The 23637-nt window shown below is 36.9% G+C and overlaps 1 protein-coding gene across 3 annotated transcripts in view; it reads left to right on the top strand.

Annotated features, from left to right (window-relative positions):
- The window catches only part of TMEM65 (transmembrane protein 65), a 78510-nt gene extending 73091 nt beyond the window's left edge, over positions 1–5419 (top strand). For all 3 annotated transcript variants that reach the window (XM_035277402.3, XM_035277403.3, XM_035277404.3), the window contains one exon: positions 2767–5419. In XM_035277402.3, the coding sequence (XP_035133293.2) occupies positions 2767–2868 (102 nt within the window). In that variant the 3' untranslated portion in view covers positions 2869–5419. The remainder of the gene's footprint in view (positions 1–2766) is intronic.
- The last annotated feature ends 18218 nt before the right edge of the window (positions 5420–23637 follow it).

Raw genomic sequence — 23637 nt, forward strand, 5'->3', positions numbered from 1 at the left:
GCAAATAGGTAATACAGAATTAAATTAATTGCTAATCACTTTAAATCTGCAATAATTGCTACCCTTTAAAATGAAAGTAGTAAAATGATCACAACTGTACTAGGTAAGTGTTTGGTTTTCAATCAAAATGTAGGAAGAGTGTGGAGAAACAAAATGAGGACCTATTTGCTTGTTGTATTTTACTTTATAAAGGTTGAAAAGTCTCTTAAGAAAGTAGAATGTTAATTTTGGGCTTTTTCTTTTAGTTTACATGTGTCCATATTTTGTAGTTTGTAAGTAAAGTGAGACTAGCCCCTGATACCAACTGGAGTTTTGAGGGAATAAGGGTATTCTAATATTCTAACAATTTGTCTTAAAATTTTAGCATTAAAGTTGGGATTAGGAGAAGTTTATTTTCCTGGGGCATAATAATTGCTTGCTTTATTAAAAGTAGGTTCATTTACTCTTCCCTCTGGCAGAAACATCTAAATTACTAAACTAATATTAATATATTGATTGTGTGCGTGTGTGCGTGCGTGTGTGTGTGTGTGTGTGTGTATGATAAACCCCTCATCAGTGTATGGCAACAGTGATTCTGTTCCTTAGTTGTTGACTTTGCTTGTTTTATATTAGAATTGAATCTTTTACTCGGTAACATAACATTTTGATTCTGTACAGCCTAAAGTATTTTCATTATGCTAAAACTTTAAAAGGTATCACTCATGCAGTTTTGTTAGTGATCAACCATCTACTGATAACATAAGCTAACTCGGAAATTTACCCACAATAGAATATATACAAGTACACATGCAGGTTCCAATTGACAGGTGTATTTTAAAACCTCACTTGTGATTTGGTTGTTTGAAAGTCAAAAAATATTTTCTTATAAAACAGTACTACTGATGGACTCAAGGTCTACGATTAGCCCCAGTGTAGTTAACTATGGGGCCTAGAGTATCATAAGACATAGTTAATAATGTTTAAATAACTCTTTTTTACAATGGAAAGATTTGTTTCAGGTCCCGGATCAGGGAGTAAGAAAAGTATATCACTTTTTTTCCTTCCTCTCCACCCTATTGATGTTATATCTCTTGAGATAATTGGGTCAGAAATTGCTGATTAGTATTCCTAAGTGAGGGGTAAGGAAAGCCTTGGTTGCTGTGAACTGTAGTAAACAGGAATTCTAACACAATGGGTGAGAAATGAAAGTGGGGCCTATTAGCAATGGTTATTTTATGTATATGAGAAAGTCAGGAGTCTAAAATAGAATATAATGATTTCTCTCTGCATATATTCAAATGAGTAAATGTGTTAAAGTCAAAAAACAAGAAGGTGGGATTAACTTTATCAGTATGTGGAATGAAGACAATTTCTGCTTGTTAAAACTCTGCATGAGTGATACCTTTTAAAGTTTTGGCATAATGAAAATAACAGTTTTGATTATTAATATCAAGCATTGATTATACTCCTGATACCACTACCACCACCAAAACCATCAAAATAACAGAGTTGAAAAATTTTTATGCAAGCTATTGTCAAAACATTAGTCTACTATTAAAATTCGTTAGAAAAACTGTAAGATATGATAGCTAAATAGACAATGTATAAGAGAAAACATTTCATTCATGGTTAAAGTTTATGTAATATTTGATAGAACTTACTTTGTCTTTCTCCATGTACCTAACTAGAAGTTCCTGGAGGAGAGATACAGACAGCATAAGGCTAGTCCATCTCTGTGGTACACCCAGTACAGAGTTTGACACATTGTAGCTTCTCAATAAATATTCGTATGAGGAAATGAAACTTAGTTGAAAAGTATTTAAACTTGATAGTCATCATAGGAATGCAACTTTTGAAAACCATTTGCGAAAATAAAAATTTTAAATTTTTATAACGATCTGGGTGTGGTGGCTCCTGCAGCCTGTAATCCCATTTGGGAGGCCAAGGTGGGAGGATCTCTTGAAGCCAGGAGTTCAAGATCAGCTTGGACAACATAGTGAGACCCTAGCTCTACCAAAATAAATAAATAAATAAAAGTTAAAAAAAATAGCTAGGCATAGTGGCATGTGCCTGTAGTTTTTGTTACTGGGGAGACTGAGTGAGGAAGACCACTTGAGCCCGAGTTCAAGGCTGCAGTGGGCTATGATCATGCCACTGCACTCCAGCCTAGGTGATAGAGGGAGACCTTGTCTCTAAAAAAAATAAAAATAAAATTTTTGTAATATAGGAGAGGTTGCAGGAAAATTGGTATATATGTATACATTTATATATACTGAAATTGGCATGTAAGTATGTGCTGCTTTGTCAAGGATGGACAGCATGACAATACTTCATGAAGATGCACAAATATTACTTTTATTTGATTTTTGTGTAAATCACTGGGGAGGAACTATACATGGAAATGCTCATTGTTATTTCCCTTACAATGTTGAAGAAGTAGCAGTGGCTATTATGGTAAAGAGTAGAATATAGACCTGTCAATTCAGTGGAATTTAGAAGTCTTTAAGTTTATGCAGCAATTTGGAAAAGAGTTTATAAGAAAATGTGTGGCCTATGCAGGGGTACAGACTGAGGAAGAAAACAAAGCTATGTTTACATAATGATTATGTCTACATATAATTAGATATAATTATATCTACATATATACAGGGATAACTAATGAAAAGGAATATATGTGAATGGTAGCAAATCCAAATATATTGAGAATAGCTGGTGAGAAATTTTTCCTGCCTTCTTGTTATCAGTGATAAAGTAACTTTTCAAAAATGTTCTCTTTTGTTTCCTTAGGGCAAAGCTGTTGGGGTGACTATTGGCTGCATTCTAGGAATGTTTCCTTTGATTTTCTTTGGAGGAGGTGAAGAAGATGAAAAACTGGAAACGAAAAGTTAAACCTCTTAGAATACCTATAAAAAGATGTAAACTAATGTACCTCAGTTATTAAATATGCTGTCACAACATTTAGGAATTAAGACAGTAACAGTATAGATATGGGATCAAATAATTTAGCATGTATTATGGAAAACACTAACTTATTGTGGCTTGATCTTCTTAGGACATCTTTTTAAAAACACCATTCAGTATCATTTTGTGTAAATTGTTGAAATGCTTTTTCATCAATAGCAGTCAACATTTTATCTTTTCTTTTTATATTCATAATGTTATTTAAGTATCAGTCATTGATGTACTGTATTGACCTGGGATTTGCTTATTTGTTACTTAACATATGTACATGCATGAAAGCATTTTTGGTTGTTGTTCCCTGGTAGTTACATTTCAATCTTGAGGTTTTTCCAAATTACTTAAGATGTTTAATATCAGTTAAAGATTTTTTTTTACCCTCTTTTTGGCAACATCAATTTTGTACTGTTATGCAGTAAACATTTATAATCATATAATTTCAGTCATTTTCTTAACTCTCACATTTGTTGAAAATGGATATGGATACAGATTTTAAGTATTTTAAGTATATATCACTTACTTTAATTTTCTGACTTTACTATTTTAAGAACCAGAGTTTAAGAAGAAAGAGCAATTATGTGGTCTCCCTGCTACATATAACTGTATACACTAACAAGTGTACTATTTTTAATTGATTTTTTTAACCTTTAGTTTCCCAGTTTTGAATAATTACATGGTGGGTTCTGACTTTTGAGGGGAAGAAAATGATTATTTTAGAGTCTTTGAAATGGGGATTGTGGAATTAAATTGAACTAAGGGATTCAATATGATGCTTGAAAATTAAGAGGCTAAAGTTTTTTTTTAAAAGAAAATGTTGAAAATAGGAACTGTCAAGAAGGTTTATGGTATAAATGGTGAAGTTGAAATGATGTTTGGAAGGTTAATGAGATACAAATTATTATTTGGGAAGGTTTTTTTTTTTCCTCCAAATATGTCATCATCTCATCTGAATGGAATGAATCTGAATATTCTGTACTCATACTCCTAATCTCATTATATCTTACTTAGTGAATTTTATTTATGAATAATTTCTTTTGTAGTGAAAATTAGATATTTAATATTTTGCTTTTTTGCTAGTTTACTCAAAAATTACATGAAGGGAAATCCTTTCTCCCTATTTTTCTTTTTTCTTCTTTTGTGGTATTTAAAGAATATTTTAGGTTGAAGTTACTTATTTCTAGTTTTGTATATCTGACTTAACCATGTAAGAATTATAAATTTTAGTTTTCTGAACCCTTAAACTTTTTAGCATGTAATCTGTTACACATGCTAAAAAATTATTCTTACTTGTAGCAGTGTAAATACATCATGGAGGAGAGAAACTTAAAATAATGTTTTGGCTATTTAAGTTATTTGTGTTGCTAAATAGATGCAGAGGATTTACAGCGATTTTATTTTGAGGTTTTATTTATACATAATTACTTTGAACTCTTAAGAGGAGTTTTTTTTTTCATGAGGCAGTTTGTCATAAATTTTTTCATTCACTTCAGAATGAATAAGTGCTATCCTTTAATCATAGACTTTGAGGGGAGAAAGCATAAAAATATAGCATATAATCTAAAAATAAGTATATAACATGCACAAATAATATAACATTCTTATTGAATCAAATCATAATTCTAGAACTTACGATCTTAAATAGAATTTTGTTTTGTATCTTCCGTATAATACCACACACAGATAACCAGACAAAAAATCCTTTGTAAAATTTCAGATTCATAGGATTAGAGTACCTATATTTTGGGCAGTGGGGAGGTAAAGTGTAGGTGCTTTCTTTTGTCCCTAACTTGTATATTGATGGCAGTCCATTCTGTTTTCCAAAAATGTATGTGGTGCTTAACTTCTTATTAATTAAATCCCATATCAGAAACCTTGCCTGTGAGTTTAGAAAGGGCTTTTGATTATTGTTTTTTTCTTTTTGCTCTTGAAAATAATCCAGTCCTAGGGAATTATTGGTTTAATGGAACATCTGCAGAATTACTTAAGGTGTCAAAATATATAGCCTTCACATTGAAAGATGATTTTAATTTATGGGCATAATAAAAATTTGAATCATTCAGGTAATTACATTTCAAAAAATGGAGACCATTGGTCTTTAACTGAAGGTATATGTTTTTTAAGATCATAGTCTATACTAGCATGGTGCTTTGCACGAAGTGATTTCTGAAGAATGGTTCTTTTTAAGATAATGACTTCTTATGATCATTGCTTCATGTTATTTGCCACAAAGAACTTTAATTCAGGTTTAAACTGGAACTGTTTGTTTTTCATATTAGCTGCTTCTCTATTAGGAGCACAAGAACTATAGTTAAATGCAACATGAGCTACTTTAGTACTGTTTGTTTGAAATTTATGTTGTCCATGTATTATGATTTATTAACTTGTTGATGCATGTAAATTGGGTGCATTTTGTTGCCATGTATGTTAAATGGTGACCAATGTTTTTACAAAGGAATTGAACAAAAAAGTATCTTTTAAGAAATTTGGAATGTGGTTTTGATTTTGAAATTTGATTTCTTACTAATCTCAGAGGGCCTTGGTATATTCTGTTACTATAGCAAACAGGATTAATGAATACAGATTTGTTACAAGGTGGCAGCAATGTCACTGAGTCAGTGACAACAATTTACCACCTCCCTGGAATCTGCACTTGAGATACAACATTACAGAGTGTAAGTGATGAGTGATCCCACAGAAAAGCTTTAGATAGAGTAGCATAAGTCACACTGATGGGTATTTACATCGGAGATATCCAAGCTGTTTATGTAATAATATCTCATTTACTTTATTCTTTTTTTCTAGGATATAAATTTTGAAGGTAATGGAAGTTTATCTTTTATACCAAAAGTTTGTATGAGCCATTTCAAAGTAAATCTTTCTAATTTTAGAATCATATTTCTCATCATCTTAAGAGAGTATATTAAATATAATAGAATCTTTTACTTAGTGGCTAAGCATTATCTTTATGTACATTATTATTGTGTGGTAATGAGTACCTTAAGAATCTAGTTTTTATAGTTTTCCATTGTTTTTTTCTGCTCTTGCTTCTGGCAACAGTTTTATCTCTCTAATCTGCTTTTTTTCTCAGTTGTCTGGACTTAGAAACTAGATAGCCCATCTTACCATAAATTATTTGTGAAATACTAAAAAATTGGCTTTGGATCCTGACTGAGATGATGATGATGATGATGAAATTGGCTTTGGATCCTGACTGAGGTGATGATGATGATGATGATGATGATGATGAAGAAAAAATTGGCTTTGGATCCTGACTGAGATGATGATGATGATGATGATAATGATAGTAGTAGTGGTGGTAGTAGTAGTAATAATAATAGCTCCCTTTTATTAAACACTTATTTGTTGCTTTATTTGCTAGTAATTACATGCATTATTGCGTTTAATCACCTTAATGACAACATTAAGTTGGGGCCATTATCATTATCATCTCAATTTTCTAGTAGCTAAATTGAGGCATGAAGAGGTTAGTTTGCCAATGATAGCACTATGAATAAGTGGACTGGAATCCTACTTTGTTCACGTATGAAGCCTGCTTTCTTTCTTTCTTTCTTTTTTTTTGAGACGGAGTTTCGCTCTTGTTACCCAGGCTGGAGTGCAATGGCGCAATCTCAGCTCACCACAACCTCCGCCTCCTGGGTTCAGGCAATTCTCCTGCCTCAGCCTCCCGAGTAGCTGGAATTACAGGCACACGCCACCATGCCCAGCTAATTTTTTTTTTAATATTTTTAGTAGAGACGGGGTTTCACCATGTGAAGACCAGGATGGTCTGGATCTCTTGACCTTGTGATCCACCGCCTCGGCCTCCCAAAGTGCTGGGATTACAGGCTTGAGCCACCGTGCCCAGCAGAAGACTGCTTTCTTAACTGCTAGGCAGTGGGGACATCAGTTGCATGGACTTTATAATATGTGTTCTTTGCCTAGGTTCCTTTTTACCTCCTGATTCATAGTCATTTTTTTTATCTATAAAATTATTGTACTTATAATCTCAAGATTTATTTTAGAAATCCTGTGTTCTTTATTGCATACTGTGTGCTAGGAACCATTCAAGGCACTGAGTGAACAACCAGAACATCCGTATCCTCATGTAGCTTATTCTTTGGTGGGATAATGATAGGGGAAGAGAACACAGAAAAGCAAATATACATTTTTTTTTTTGAGATGCAGTCTTGCTGTCACCCAGGCTGGAGTGTAGTGGCATGATCTTGGCTCACTACAGCCTCCGCTTCCTGGGTTCAAGTGATTCTCCTGCCTTAACCTCCTGAGTAGATGGGATTATAGGTGCATGCTGCCATGCCTGTCTAATTTTTTTGTCTTTTTAGTAGAGACAGGGTTTCACCATGTTGGCCAGGCCAGTCTGAAAACTCCTGACTTCAAGTGATCCATCTATTTCAGCCTCCCAAAGTACTGGGATTACAGGTGTGAGCCGCTGCACCTGGCCCACAGATACACATCTAAATATTATTTATGTCAGATGGTGATAAGTTCTATACAGATCAATTAAACAAGATAAAGAGGATAGAAAGTACCAGTGGTCATAAGTGAAGATGGTCAGTGAAGACCTGAAAGAAGTGAAGGCACAAACAGTACAGATATTCTGTGAAGAGAAAGTATGAGGCTAGGTGCTAGAAAGTTGGTGTTAAGAAAATCTCAGATACATGAAATATGTTCCACTTTGAAATGCATTGTAAAATGTTTTCTTTTTGTTTCATATTACTAATGTCTGGATTAAGTCTAAAGAGTAGCACTTAAATATTAATGCTTACTCCTTGCATTTTTACTGACAGCAGTAGATGGAAATGGCACAGAAGCATGGGGGAAGCAACCTTAGAATTCAATAAAGTCTGTGGATACTCCATCAGCAAGTCATTTATAGTTGACTCTTGAACAATGCAGGGATTAGGGACACCAATCCCCTGTGCAGTTGAAAATCTGAATACAACTTTTGACTCTTCCCAAACTTTACTGATAGCCTGCCGTTGACTGGAAGCCCGTCTGATAACATAAACAGTAGTTTAACACATATGTTATATGTATCGTATATTGTATTTTTATAGTAAAGCAAGCTAGAAGAAAAAAATGTTATGAAAATCATCAGGAAGAGAAAATGCATTTACTATTCACTAAGTGGAAATGGATCATCATAAAAATCTTCATCCTCCTTGTCTTCATGTTGAGTAGGCTGAGGCGGAGGAGGAAGAGGAAGGATTGGTCTTGCTTGGTGGTAGCAGAGGTGGAAGGGGAAGCAGGAAAGGCAGGCACACTAGGTATAACTAGGAAAATGCACTGTACCTTTTGATGTTTTGCTTTTTTTCATTTCTCTAAAAATGGTGTGTGTGTGTGTGTGTGTGTGTGTGTGTATAATCCTTCTTCCACCATTTGTTTTAGTTTCAGTGCTTGTATGATAGAAGAATCTACGTCGTAAAATCAGTCTTGAATAATCACAACACTTCTACCAGATTTTCTAATGTTGATTTGTTTTCTGGCACTGCTTCCAAATGTCTTCCTTATTGTCTGGCACTGATTCGGAGGCACTTATCTCTAAAAGCTAAGCTTTGAATCACTTAGCTTTCGATTCACTCCAGGATTCAGATCTTGAAGCTTTTACCCTCCACTTTTATTTTATTTTTTTACATATCTACAACCTCTTTCTTGATTTTCTTGATTTTATGAAGTCACACACAATATCTGGATTGTTTTCCTCATCCGGAATTTAATGTTTTGGGCTTGGCGTCTTTCATGGCTTCTGCAGCAACAATGGCATCATCAGTGGTGGAATCCTTCCAGACTTTGATGGTGTTCTCTTTGTTACAGTTCTCTTATGTAGCATTGATGGTTCTTTCCATAGCGTACTGTGTGTAATGAGCCATCAAGGTCCTTATGACTCCCTGATCTAGAAGCTAAATTAGAGACATTGTGTTTGGGGGCAAATAGATCACTCCGATGCCTTTAGTGTTGAACTCATGCAGTTCTGGGTGGGTGGCCAGGGTCACTGTCCAATATCAAAAGAACTTTAAAAAGCAGTCTCTTACTGGCAAGGTACTTTCTGACTTCAAAGACAGAACATGGATGAAGCCAATCCAGAAAAAATGTTCTTGTCCAGGCTTTCTTGTTATACTGCTAGAAGACTGGCAGCTGGTGTTTATCTTTTCCCTTCAAAACTTGGGCATTAACAGCTTTATAGGTAAGTGCAGCCTTGATCATAAACCCAATAGCATTTGCAAAAAAAAACCCAGCAGCATTAGCCTGTCCCTTTCTGCCTTAAATCCTGATGCTCACTTCTCTTCTTTACTAATAAATGTTCTTTGTGGCTTCCCCCCGACCCCCAGAATAGGGCACTTTTGTCTGCCTTAAGAATCTGTTCTCTCTCAATGATTTTCTTAATGGCATCTGTGAACTCATCTGCTGCCTCTTGGTACACAGGAGCTGCTCCTTCTGTTATCTTGACATTTTTAAAGCCAAACTTCTTTCTACCATTATCAAGCCATCCTTTGCTGGCATTAAATTTTCTAGATTTAGATACTTCACCTTCTTTTGCTTTAAGTTGTCATAAAATGACTGCCTTTTCTCAAGTCATATTACAGCCTCTAGGTACATCTTTCTTATGGCAATATGGCACCCACATAAAAGCTGCATTTTCAATATGAGATAAAAAGGTATATCACAAAAAGTGCAAGGCTAGCTGGTATAGCTACAGTAAAGTCTTCCTAAATTTTCTTAATTTTTTTTAACAGTGGTCCTTATGGTGGATTCATTTATCTTGAAGGATAGGCAACCACAACCACAGACCAGTACACATCAAGCATTTAACTTTTTCTTGTAATGTCATGACTTTGCTCCTTGGAAACACTTCCAGCATCACTAGTGGGACTTTATATGGGTCCCATCGTATTCTCGCAAGGTTTATTATTGTATTAAACATGATGAAAAATAACTGAGAACCATGAGAGATCACTTATTGCAATGATACACAATTTACTGGAGAGATGAACTGCTCATGTGGAGATGATAAACATCACATGGCATTTTCAATGTCCTTGTGTACATTTTGAATGGATACTCATAGCACTTGAGCTCACAGCAACAGCAACAGGAGGTAGCTCTGAAATTATGGTAGTAGTACAGTATGTCCTATAGTTTATCTTCTGCAGTTGTAATTTAGTAATGCATCTTTACGTCTGTCTCAACTGCAAATGGCTCCAGTATATAGTCTGTGTATGTGTAAGTTTTGATAAATTTAACTTTTTTTTTTTTTTTTTTTTTTTGAGACGGCGTCTTGCTGTGTCGCCGAAGCTGGAGTGCAGTGGCATAATCTTGGTTCATTGCAACCTCTGCCTCATGGGTTCAAGTGATTCTCATGTTTCAGCCTCCCCAGTAGTTGGGATTACAGGCATGCATCATCATGCCCAGCTAATTTTTGTATTTTTAGTAGTGACAGGGTTTCACTATGTTGGCCAGGCTGGTCTTGAACTCCTGGCCTCAGGTCATCTTCCTGTCTTGGCCTTCCAAAGTGCTGGGATTACAGGTGTGAGCCACTGCCACACCTGTAATTGGCCACACCTGGCCAATTTTAAGTTTTTATAGTAGATTTGTATATATTTTGTGGTAGTAAATGATAAAATAGACTAGTATCTACATATGTTTTATGCATTCATGACATACCTTTTTCTTAGTTTTTCAATATTTCTAAGCTACATGGTGCATTTGCAAGTTTTTTAAATTGTTGCAAATCTCCAAAAAAGTTTTCAATATGTTTATCAAAAAATGGATGTATGCAGTTCAAACCTGTGTTCAAGAATCAATTCTATATGACTTCCATTGTCATTCTGTACCGTTTCTGCAGTTTATCACATTTTACTTCAGGCAGATTTGGTCAATCTTCAATGATAGTTCTCTATCTTTAAATGATAGTTTTGTAACATAATCAAATGCTTAATGGGAAATGCAATATGTATATACATTCCCTGTCTACCAGTTTTCAAAAGAAACAAATACTCCCTAGTTTGACATGACTTAATAAATAAACTTCTGTTGGGAGCTAATGGTTACTTCACTTTCTGCTGAATCTGTTATCTAACCTTTTGCCCTGAGGATTAATACTAAGTATATTGATCTACAGTTTTTAGAATCTGTCTGCCCCACTCTACTTAACATGACATTGTTTACATAACTCTGGGCTTAATACTTCTACTGTTCTTATATTTCATAAACACAACAGTTTTGTGGTTATATTTCAAATTATTTCAATATCATAATCATTTTAAACATTTTGGCCTTAAGATTTTAACATTTAAGAACTTAATACTCAAGAACTTAATGCACTGGAAAAATATTGATGTCCCCAGAGGGTGTTTTATTTTTCTTGCTTTTAAAAAATCTTGTATAAATTTAAGGGGTACAAGTGCAGTTTTGTTACATGAATATATTGCGTAGTGGTGAAGTCCAGGCTTTTAGTGTAACCATTATTTGACTAGTCTACATTATACCCATTAAGTAATTTCTATCCCTTACGTACCTGCCTCCCACTATCCCACCCTTATGAGTCTCAAGTGTCCATCATTCTATGTCCATATGTACACTTTATTTAGCTCCCACTTACAAGTGAGGACGTATGGTTTTTGACTTTCTGTTTCTGAGATGTTTTACTTAAGATAATGGCCTCTAGCTCCATTCATGTTGCTCCAAAAGGCATGATTTTATTATCTTTTATGGCTGAAAAGTATCTCAAATATATTATATATAAATGATGTCACACACACACACACTATATTTTCTTTATCCAGCTTCAATGGATTGACACCTAAGTCAATTCCCTATCTTTGCCATTGTGAATAGTGCTGCAATAGGCATATAAGTATAGGTATCTTTTTTATATAATGATTTCTTTCCCTTTGGTTATATGCCCATTAGTGGGATTGCTGGATCAGATAGTAGTTCTGTTTTTTTCTTAAAGAGCTTTTGTTTATGAAGGTTTATATTGACTATATCAGAAATGAAAGCTGACAAATTTAAAAAATATATTTAGTAATCTGTTTTAAAATAGACCAGTTTCATGCTAACAACATTTTATGAGAATTATTTTTCAAAAATAATTTAGTGAGAAGAGCAGCATTGTTAATACAAATTTTGTTAATCTTTTCAATGTCTGGCTTAATAGAAGACAGCTGGATTCTCATACTTGTTTCTCCATTCAGTCTGTTAGATATGTTGTTATGTTTGAAGTAAGTGAAGAAATTCATCCTCATGCAGGTATGAAGTTGTAAAAGGGAGGAATATTTTAATAGCCTAGGCTGTGGATTTATTCTTGGACACTGTAACAAAACTGGACAAGGGGTAGTATCTAAAAGGTTATTTGCAATGTAGCATTTGGAACCATACAAATGAGATTTTGTGTTGAATTTCATTAGAATCCATTGGTCTGCCTTGCACTTTGAGTGAAACTTTTTCCCATGAATAATTTTGTAAAATCATGCATTTGGCTCATGGAAACTATTGATTCACTGAGTTTGCAGATTTTCCAAATGTTAATAATTTGCCATATAAAATGTTTAAAAGTCATGTTTAATATGACCAGCAATCTCATTTTAAAAGCCTCTTAAATACTGAGAGGCCATCAAGTTCAGATGGCAGATACATGTTTTCCACAATAATTTTCACTTGAAAGCTTAAAATTTATCATTGGCAACAAATACTGTTAGTTTTTCTTGAAATGACAGTTTATTTTGTTCATGTTTGAGGAAATGTCTGTCAAATACTCACATCTGAATTGCCTCACTTCTCTCACAACTCGAAATAACCTCACAAATTTTTTTCCTCAAGACAGCCATCATATTTTGGTATCCTCAGAAGTACTTAATATACACTTCTTGTTTCTTCATACAGAAACTTTAAAAGACTTAAGAGTAAGACCGGGTGCAGTGGCTCACACCTGTAATCCTGGCACTTTGGGAGGCCAAGGTGGGTGGAGATCACCCACGAGGTCAAGAGATCAAGACCATCCTGGTCAACATGGTGAAACCCTGTATCTACTAAAAATACAACTGGGTGTGGTGGCACATGCCTGTGGTCCCAGCTGCTTGGGAGGCTGAGGAAGGAGAATTAGTTGAACCCAGGAGGCGTAGGTTGCAGTGAGCCAAGATTGCACCACTGCACTCCAGCCCGGTCAACAGAGCGAGGCTCCATCTAAAAAATAAAAATAAAAAAGACTTAAAAGTAGAGATTTAATATTTACTGCTTTATTAAGGACATTGAATGAAACCACCCCTCCCCCAAACCCTCAACTACAGGTACATGGCAATAAAGAATACAATGACTACTAGTACCTCTTTCAAAGATGCTGGTGCTTTTGTCCACTATGGTTTTTGTGACATTGGTGAATGTGTTGTTACAGTGAAAAAGATACATCATGTTTTAATATATCTTGAAAATGTTTTGATTTCACAAACTCCCTAAAAAATTTAGAAGTCTGCAGGCTATACCAACATACTTTGAGAACTGCTGTCCTGAACTTTCCTAATGAGGCTTAGTTGCAAGTAACAAAACCCCAAAACAACAGTCACTGAATTAAGATAAAAATGTATCTCCTATGTAAAATTATTGTGGCCTGTTGTCCAGGGCTGGTAGAAGGGCTATGCTCTGGAAAGTGTTGGTCAGAGGCCCAGCTTTTCATCCTTCTGCTTCATCATGTGCAATTTTCATTCTCAATGTTACTTCATGATCTAAAATGGCTGCTTCAGTCCCAGCCATAGTATCTACATTCTACCCAGAGGGGAGGAAACTAAAAAGAAAGATAAAAAGGGCATGAGACAACTTTTTTTTTCTTTTTGAGACTGAGTTGCACTCTTGTCGCCCAGGCTAAAGTGCAATGGCTCGATCTTGGCTTACCGCAACCTCCACCTCCTGAGTTCAAGCAATTCTCCTGCCTCAGCCTCCTGAGTAGCTGGGATTACAGGCCCACACCACCACGCCCAGCTAATTTTGTATTTTTAGTAGGGACAGGGTTTTACCATGTTGGTCAGGCTGGTCTTAAACTCCTGACCTCTGGTGATCTGCCTGCTTCAGCCTCCTAAAGTGCTGGGATTACAGGCGTGAGCCACCTCGCCCAGTGGTTTTCACTGTTTTTTTTTTAAAACTCTGATTTCAGATATTTTTCTGATTTTAGATTTAAAAGATCTTAAATGGCACAAAAACGGTATAAATTCAAGTTGATGAACATTGAATTCAATATGAGTTGATTGAATAGATAGCCATTGGATTCTTTTGTCACCCTTATTTATCTCTCTAGAGATATATGGAGGATAACAGTAGACAAAATACAGTTAGAAGCTGAGAATATTGGTCTCAAGTTTAGCAGAGAATTTGGGATGAAATATATATGCTTCGAAGTCATTTATACACAACTGTTAGTTGAAGCTATTGTAATATAGAGGTCTTCTCATTTGTAAAGCACTAGAGGGCAGGGCCAAGGACAGAACTCTTAAGGGAAGGGGAGCGGGGGAGACCACTGGTGTTTTAAGAACTCCATTCCTCCATATGATCAGTTCAATAGATGCAAAAAATAAATTGGCAGAATATAACAAAATAAACATCCATATATGATAGAAACTTCCAGAAACTAGAACTAGAAGGGAAATTTTACAGCCTAATAAAATGCATCTGTGAAAACTTACAGCAAGCATCATACTTAATGTGAAAGACTGAAATGCTTTCTCAGATCAGAAACAAGGCAAGGATGTATAGCCTTACCACTTCTAGCCAGTGTGATAAGGCTAAATAAATAAATAAATGAATAATATCCAGATTAGAAAGGAAGAGATGAAACTCTTATTCTGCAGATGACACAATTATCTATTTAGAAAATCCTAATTTACCAAAAAACTACCAGTACCAATAAATGTTTCTCAAGGTGGCAGAATATAAGACCAATATACCAAAATCAATTGTATTTTTATGTACAGGCATTGAGCAATCAGAAATTGAAATTTTTAAAATAACATCAAAAGTAAATATTTAAGGATAACCTGCCAAAAGACATGTGAGACCTGTTCACTGAAAACCAGTAAACATTGCTGGGATAAGTAAAATCTAAATAGACATATTGTAATTATATATTAGAAGATTCAACATGGTTAAGATTTATTTATTCTATATTTCAGCTATATATATTCAATACTATCTCAATCAAAATCCTAGCAAGCTTTTAAAAGAAATTACCAAATTTATATGAAAATGCAAAGAACCTAGAATAGCCAAAACAATGCTAAAGAAAGAGCTAAGTGGAGGATTTACACTATCTGATTTCAAGATCTATTATAAAGCTACGGTAATCACAATACAAAGAAGGGTAAACAGATAGAGACCAAGGTAACAAAATTTGTCCAGAAATAGACCTACAGATGTCCAATCAATTGATTTTCAACAAAGGTACCAGGGCAAATTGATGGTAAAATGATAGTCTTACCAATAAATGGTGCTGGAGCAAATGGATATCCATATAAACTAACAAATATCAACAACAAAAACAGAGCAACAACAAAAAACAAATGAACCTCAATCCTTATTTCACACCAGTGTTCAAAATGTACTTCAAGATAAATCATAGTCCTAAATATGAGGTAAAGTATAAAACTTCTTGAGAAAAACATAGGAGAAAATTTCAGTCACCTTGCACATATTTCTTAAGCTGGACACAAAAAGTGAGAATTATAAAAGATATTTTTAAGAAAAACGCAAAGTTGTTAACATTTTTAAGTGCTGCATCGAAAAGATAAGTTACTCAGAATTCTCCAGTTTGATTAAATTCTTGCAAAGTATCTCTACTGTAATTTGTGATACAATGTTATGCCCTAAAGTGTATTTTTTTTAACTAATGGACAATTTATTATGGCACATCAGATTTCTATTTAGATAATATACCACTACATTCTGTTAATCATTAGGTGTGACTGAATTTCTTTTACCATTACTAAATTCTAAATCTGCAAAGTAAAACTTTTTTTTTTTTTTTTTTGAGATGGAGTTTCGCTCTTGTTGCCCAGGCTGGAGTGCAATGGCGCGACCTCGGCTCACCGCAACCTCCGCCCCCTGGGTTCAGGCAATTCTCCTGCCTCAGCCTCCTGAGTAGCTGGGATTACAGGCACGCGCCACCATGCCCAGCTAATTTTTTGTATTTTTAGTAGAGACGGGGTTTCACCATGTTGACTGGGATGGTCTTGATCTCTTGACCTACCCGCCTCGGCCTCCCAAAGTGCTGGGATTACAGGCTTGAGCCATGGCGCCCAGCCAGTAAAACTTTTTAAAATAAAAAAAGGGACATCATCAAAATAAAAAATGTTTGCCTTTCCAAAGATACCGTTATGAAAATGAAAATGTAAACTACAAAATGGGAAAAATAGTTGGAAAACATATACCCAGAAGGGACTTCTGCCTGTTATACCTGTATCCCTTCTATTACACCATAAGTTCCTTGAAGGCAGGAGTCAGATCTTATTTCCCTTTGTATTTCCCTTCACAATGATCACAGATGTACAATGTAATAAGTGTTGAATTTTTCCTAGGTGACAAGATAAGTAAAAGGTAAGGGCAAAAACAAAACAAAACCAAAAAAAAAAAAAAAAACGAAAAACCCAAGGTTGAAGATGCATCATTGTAGAGGTAGAGGAGAAGAGACAAATTCCAAAGAATTTAAAATCATGATGTCCAAAGCAGGCAAAAGCAAAGGACAATTATTGATAAGCCATCAGAATCTTTATTTTATTTTATTTTGTTTTTTGACGGAGTCTTACTCTGTCTCCCAGGCTGGAGGGCAGTGGCACGATCTTGGCTCACTGCAACCTCTGCCTCCCAGGTTCAAGCGATTCTCCTGCCTCAGCCTTCCTAGTAGCTGGGATTACAGGTGCACACCACCATGCCCACCTAATTTTTGTATTTTTAGTAGAGATGGGGTTTTATCATGTTAGGCAGAATGGTCTCAAACTCTGACCTCAAGTGATCTGCCCGCTTCGGCCTCCCAGTGTTGGGATTACAGTCATGAGCCACTGCGCCTGGCCCAGAATATCTTAATAATAACATTTTTATAGTCAAATAGGTAAGGGCAACAGATGAGAGGAGTTGAGAAGCTGCTTAAGTAGCTAGAGCTTTATTTACATACAGCTCTTTTGATTCCAAATTCTAGGCTCTTTTTTTCCCTTCTTCAAATTTTGCAGCTCTGGGGAGGTATTATATTAGGCAGTTGAAGAGAGGGGTGGATGATTTAGGGGTTTTTATATTCACAGAGTAAACATTCTGGTGGTTGGTACCATGCTTTCAGTATTTATATTTCCCAGTGTATGAAATAAAAGATTTTAGAAGGACAATGCTGAAGATGCCTAAAATAAACTTCCCTTATTTATTTTCAGGCCTTTCTAAGCAGTTAGATTCCAAGAGATAAAGTATGTTGTAGAGCTGTTCTGTTTAGTCTTTCCTCCTGAAATTACAGCCCGTGTTTTGCCTATCTGCTATTAACACATTACCCTTTGCATGCCATCTGATATTTGGCATATTTTATAAACAGGCTGAAAGCTCTAAGCTGAATCCTTGCTACATCCAGGTTTTGTAATTATATCTTCCTGCAATATTCTTCCCACTTAGACAGCTAATAAACAGTTTAACTGACTTGAGATTCAGCCTTTCTCTTTGTCTCTGCAAAATTTAGAAGTTCAAAATGCAATTCAGAACAAATATTTTCTGTATTTGGTATCCAACAATGAACCAAATTATGAGGAAGGAGAGTCAACAGAATCATGAGATCCAGTTTCTTCTCTTGAAGCTCTTATGGTATCAAAGAGATTTGCAGTCTTTTTCGTTGTTGTTGAGACAGGGTCTTGCTCTTGTCACCCAGGCTGGAGTGCAGTGGCACCATCACTGCAACCTCTGCCTCCTGGGTTCAAGTGATTCTCCTGCCTCAGCCTCCCCAGTAGGAGGATTACAGGTCCCACCACCATGCCCATTAATTTTTTTTATTTTTAATAGAGATGGGATTTCACCATGTTGACTAGGCTGGTCTCGAACTCCTCACCTCAAGTGATCCGCTTGCCTCGGCCTCCCCAAGTGCTGGGATTACAGGCATGAGCCACTGCACCTGGCCAGCTTTGCGGTCTTTTGAGTACTCTGCAAGCTCCAGGATTCTGGACTCACATAGTTGACAATGTTGCTGCCAAGTCTAGTAATGCTTTATGTTATGTTTTTTTATTTTTAAATCAATGTATTGGGCAATAAGTCATTTTGATACTATTCATATTAGTTAATTTTTACTCTGAAGTAAGACTTAATGTAAATGCAACCTTTTAAAATGAAAACATGGAATTATTCCAGTTCAGGAAAAGTACAAGTTGAAACATAGCAATCTTATTAGAAGGAAAGACATCAGTTCAGTTTAAATTAGTGAATTAAATTCTCCATGATTTCATGGCTCTTTGTGAATACCATGAACACTCTGTTTTACCTCATTTGTGCCATGCCTCCACCTTGAGCTCCTGAAATGCAAAAGCTATTTCTAATTCATCTGTTGTGTCTTTGGTATTTGTCATAACACCATACTATAGATTATTTCTCTTTCTATGTGGTTTTAAAAATTAGGATCAATATGAATTTTGAACTTCTGAAGTCTTGATTGGAGAGTTGTAAACTCATTAAAGATAAATGAGTAGATTTAAACTATTCTCCTGTCTTCAGGATTCTTTTTGTGCCTTCAGGCTCTAAGTGGAATGGTTGCTGCTGATAAGCCTGGCCGCCAGTCACATAGGATGATATTCAGCAATTTCACAGCTGAAGGCTTTTGCTTTTCCACAGCTATGTTAATAGTATTTGTCATTTGGAATCAAACAAGTCTAGATTAATCAATTCCTGGAGGTGGAAACATACACAAGAGAATTAACTTCTTTGAGCTCTTCAAGTGCCCCTGTTTGTAAAATAAGGACAATAAAATTTATAAAATGGTGACCTGTATTATAGCATTTTAAGGATTGAAATTCTATGTGTTTAGTGCTTGGTAAAATCCTTGGCATGTAGAAGGTGCTCAGTAAATTGTTGTAGTAAAGATACAGATGTTTTTCTGGGCCAGGCACAGTGGCTCATGCCTGTAATCCCAGCACTTTGGGAGGCTGAGTCAGGTGGATCACTTGAGGTCAGGAGTTCAAGAGCAGCCTGGCCAATGTGGTGAAACACCGTCTCTACTAAAAATAAAAAAATTAGCTGGGTGTGGTGGTATATGCCTGTAATCCTAGCTGCTCCGGAGGCTGAGGCAGGAGAATCGCTTGAACCTAGGAGGTGGAAGTTGCAGTGAGCTGAAATCATGCCACTGCAGTCTAGCCTGGGTCACAGAGTAAGAGTCCACTCAAAACAAACAAACAAAAACTCCCAAAGTGCTGGGATTACAGGTGTGAGCCACGGCGCCCAGCCCTAAAAACAAGTTTTTAAGGGTCTTTCGCCTCCCTTCTGTCTGGTTGTAAGATATTGGGGAAAAAAATTGGAGCCTGTAGCATGTTTTGATCTGAAAAACAGTGAAAACATTGCACTTTATCTTTCAGAATTTATTGTATCACTTAATTATTTTAAGCATTTAATTTTCAGTCTGTCAGATACATTTCTGATGGAAGTTAAGTATGATCAGGGCTCAGTGCAACCTCAAATTCCTGGGCTCAAGTGATCGTCCTGCCTTAGCCTCTCTAGTAGTTGGGACTACAGAGATGTACCACTGTGCCTAGCTTTTTTTTTTTTGGTAGTGATGAAGTCTCACTATGTTGCCCAGCCTGGCCTCACTTGATCCTCCTACCTCAACCTCCCAAAGTGTTGGGATTACAGGTGTTAGCCACCATGCCCAGCCAAAACACAAATTTTGAATTTGTTTGTGCCACTGCTACTCCTAAAAAAAATATACTGAAATGCAATGATTTGGATCTTCCCAATATTTTATTGTGTTTTGAAAAGCTGCTAGTCTTATGAAACTCCTGTGGTGTTACTGAAATAATATTTAAATCTAAGTCTTAAGTCTTCTCTTACTAGCTGTATAATCCTAGGCAAGTCATTTAGCTCATATGAACAATGAGCACTGCACGTTATTACAATCTTAGATTTGCTTTAAGATTGAATGAAACTTTGCATTCGAAGTGGCTTTGTCATTGGGACAACTGTTATCTTAAATTCCAATAACACTAAGCAGGCTGGGTGCGGTGGCTCACACCTGTAATTCCAGCACTTTGGGAGGTTCAGGCAGGCAAATCACTGGTCCAGGAGTTTGAGATCAGTCTGGCCAACATGGCGAAAGCCAGTCTCTACTGAAAGTATAAAAAAAGTAGTCAGGTACACATCTTTGGTCCCTGCTACTTGGAAGGCTGAATCAGGAGAATCGCTTGAACCCAGTAGAAGGAGGTTGCAGTGAGCTGAGACTGCACCACTGCACTCCAGCCTGGATGACAGAGCGAAACTCTACCTTGAAATAAATAAATAAATAAATAAACAAACAAATAAATAAATAAATTACAATAACACTAAACATCCATAGGGGTAAAAACAGGGGCTTTCATTTCATGGAAAACTTCAGACACAGCTCCCTTCTCATGTGAAACTGGACTGACTAAAGTCCGCTGGCTTCCTCAGAATTGGTTAAGAGGAGACACTTGATAGCCCAGTGCCGTTTCTTGATGGGTTGTCCACTGTAACCTTAGCCTCTCTCAGTCCCAGGCCTGACTCCTCCCCTCCCCTGGGCTGTCTATATCTACCACATTTTATTTATGATGGTTGGGTTGGGGGGTGAGGTGGGAAACTTGGCACTTGCTAGGTCTTCTTTGCAATCAGCCTCCCTACAGAGAAACTGATCATTAATAATTGTATTAGAAAGCATTTTGTCCTTGGAGAGGGAGACCCATGCTTTACAGAAGATTCCTGTGATTTGATAGCTTGGCCTAGTTCTAGGGTGCAAAATTAGGAAGGCTGTTGTTGCAGTGTGCCTCAGCCATATTTCCACCCCTACCTATATCAGCAGTAAGGCTGTTATTTTTATATTCATCTACCTGGCTTATTTATTTTCTCAAAAAGTTCAGAATCTCAAGTGGGAAAAAGTAGCATTCTTTATTACTCCACTGAAAAGTAAGGGCTAACTTACCCAAGTCTAGTTCCTCACAGGCTGGCCCCTGAAAAACTCCACAGAAACCAGCTACCACTGTGAGTTTAAGATAATCAACCCAACTTAGGGTAGAATTCTGAAGTGGTGGTTTAGTTGGTTTGATGCTCACCCAACCGAAAATACTGAGTTAGTAAACTGTAGACGTGGGCTGCATATGGAGGTTCCGCTTTATTATGCAGCTGTAGCCCTCAACAGACTTTTGATTTTGCCAACTGCCAAGTACTGAGGTGTTTCCACAAAAATGCAGGCCGAAGTCCTGCCACATCGTGTTGCTGGGACCACAGGTTTGGATCCCAGCCCTTGATTATGCCATGGGAGCAGCTTGTACTCTCTTAGTCATGCAACTTTTTTTTTTTTTCTTAAAGCCTTACAGCCAAAAGACTGAGGTTTCTCTCCGGATACTTGAGGTTTGGCCCTGCTGGATTCTTCTGTGCTGTTCGAATGCAACAGGCAGCAGGGCTCACATACCTGCCATGGGTCTTGTCTCTGAATTTCCCCCCTACCCGCTGATGTTCCAGAAAGGCCTGCTGTGTGTGCACCCTGCTTGACCCTTTGCCGTTGGTGCTGTCACCCCTTAACCCTCAGCATCTGTTTAGAAACAGCGATTCTAATTTATCCAGAGGTCTCTGATTGACAAATTTCATACAGATTATCCCATCTGACCATCACGACAACCTTGAGGATACTGGTATCTTCCCCATTTTCTAGGCAAGGAACTTGAATTCTGAGAACCACAAGATCGCAATGAATGGCAAAGATGGTTCTTTAACACCCAGGTCTTTGGTCTCTAAATTTTATGTTCTTTTCTTTATAATCCATTTTTAGGAGTTGTTGCTTCCATAAACATCTATTGGGTCATACAGAAATGCCTGATTCCTTTGTTGCTATGGGAATAGTTAAATGCCTTGTTTTCCGAAAGTCTTTATTAACCCCAGACAGCAGTTCCAGCGATAGAGTTCACTGTAAATAAGAATAGTCCATTTCTCTCTGCCCTCTAGAGTTCATTTTTTTCAGTAGATTTTTCAAAATTATACTGAAGCTGAAGAAAAAAGAATATCAAAATTGGTAGCACCCAGATGCTAGTGAGGTGGCACTGCTGGTGAAAGATGAAAGAATACTAGATTGAGATGAATCTGGAAAAAGGGGACTCTTGTAGTCAAAGCTCCAAGGAAACACTGGATAATAAAAAAGGAAAGATGAAAAAGTCAGAAGGAAGGCGATGTTATAAGAAAGAAAAGTACGCTGGGTATGGTGGCTCACGCCTGTAATCCTAGCACTCTGGGAGGCCGAGGTCAGATCACGAGGTCAAAAGATTGAGACCATCCTGGCTAATAGAGTGAAACCCCATCTCTGCTAAAAATACAAAAATTCGCTGGGCATGGTGGCATATGCCTGTAATCCCAGCTACTTGGAAGGCTGAGGCAGGAGAATTGCTTGAACCGGGAGGCAGAGGTTGCAGTGAGCCGAGATAGTGCCACTGCACTCCAGCCTGGGGACAGAGTGAGACTTAGTTGAAAGAAAGAAAGGGAAGAAAAGAAAGGAAGGAAGGAAAGAAGGAATGAAGGAAGGAAGGAAGATATACCACATCACACCACACACACACACACACACACACACACACAGAGAGAGAGAGAGAGAGAGAGAGAGAGAGAGAGAGAGAGAGAGAGAGAACTTTCAAAATTTTGACTCTGTCCATTGATAAATTACTCCGTTACAAGCTGGCAATGAAATTTGAATGGTAGTTTCCATTGCTCAATCCCATGGGAGGTTCTGAGTGTGTAGAGCAGTCAGGCCACTTTCAGTACTCCTGGGACCTCCACGGACCAGGAGGGACGGTGGTCTTGATGATACCCAACGTGTATCTTAGTTCACAAAGCATATTCAAGCAAAGGATTTCATTTTAGTTTCGCAACCCACCCACTGAAGTAGCTGAGTGGAAACTGCCCCCTTCTACAGATAAAGGTAGAAAACAATGAAATCTAGGTCCAGGAGTAAAGACAGTCACGCCTTTCAAAAGTAATATATGAGTGATTTAAAATCGTTTTGTTGGGGATGCAGATGGATACAAAATGTAAGTGTGGAGACTTAAACATTTTAGTATTTAATTTAATTTTATATTTTCTTATTATGATTGTTTTTGAGATAGAGTCTTGCTCAGTCATGCAGGCTGGAGAGCAGTGGCATGATCTCAACTCACTGCAGCCTCCACCTTCCAGGTTAGGGTGATTTTTCTGCCTCAGCCTCCAGAGTAGCTGGGATTTCAGGCACCCACCACCACACCAGGCTAATTTTTGTCATTTTAGTAGAGACGGGGTTTCACCACATTGTCCAGGTTGGTCTCAAACTCCTGGCCTCAGGTGATCCACCTGACTCAGTCTCCCAGACTGCTGGGATAATAGGCGTGGGCCACCGCACTCAGCCCATTTTAGGATTTTAAGAACCACACATGCACAACCTTCCAGGGCAAGCTCTGAGTTTGAGGGCTCCCTTGTGTAGTTCCTTCTCCTTGAATCTGTGCGGAG

Source organism: Callithrix jacchus, chromosome 16 (assembly GCF_049354715.1).
Source record: "Callithrix jacchus isolate 240 chromosome 16, calJac240_pri, whole genome shotgun sequence".
NCBI classification, from domain to species: Eukaryota; Metazoa; Chordata; class Mammalia; order Primates; family Cebidae; genus Callithrix; species Callithrix jacchus.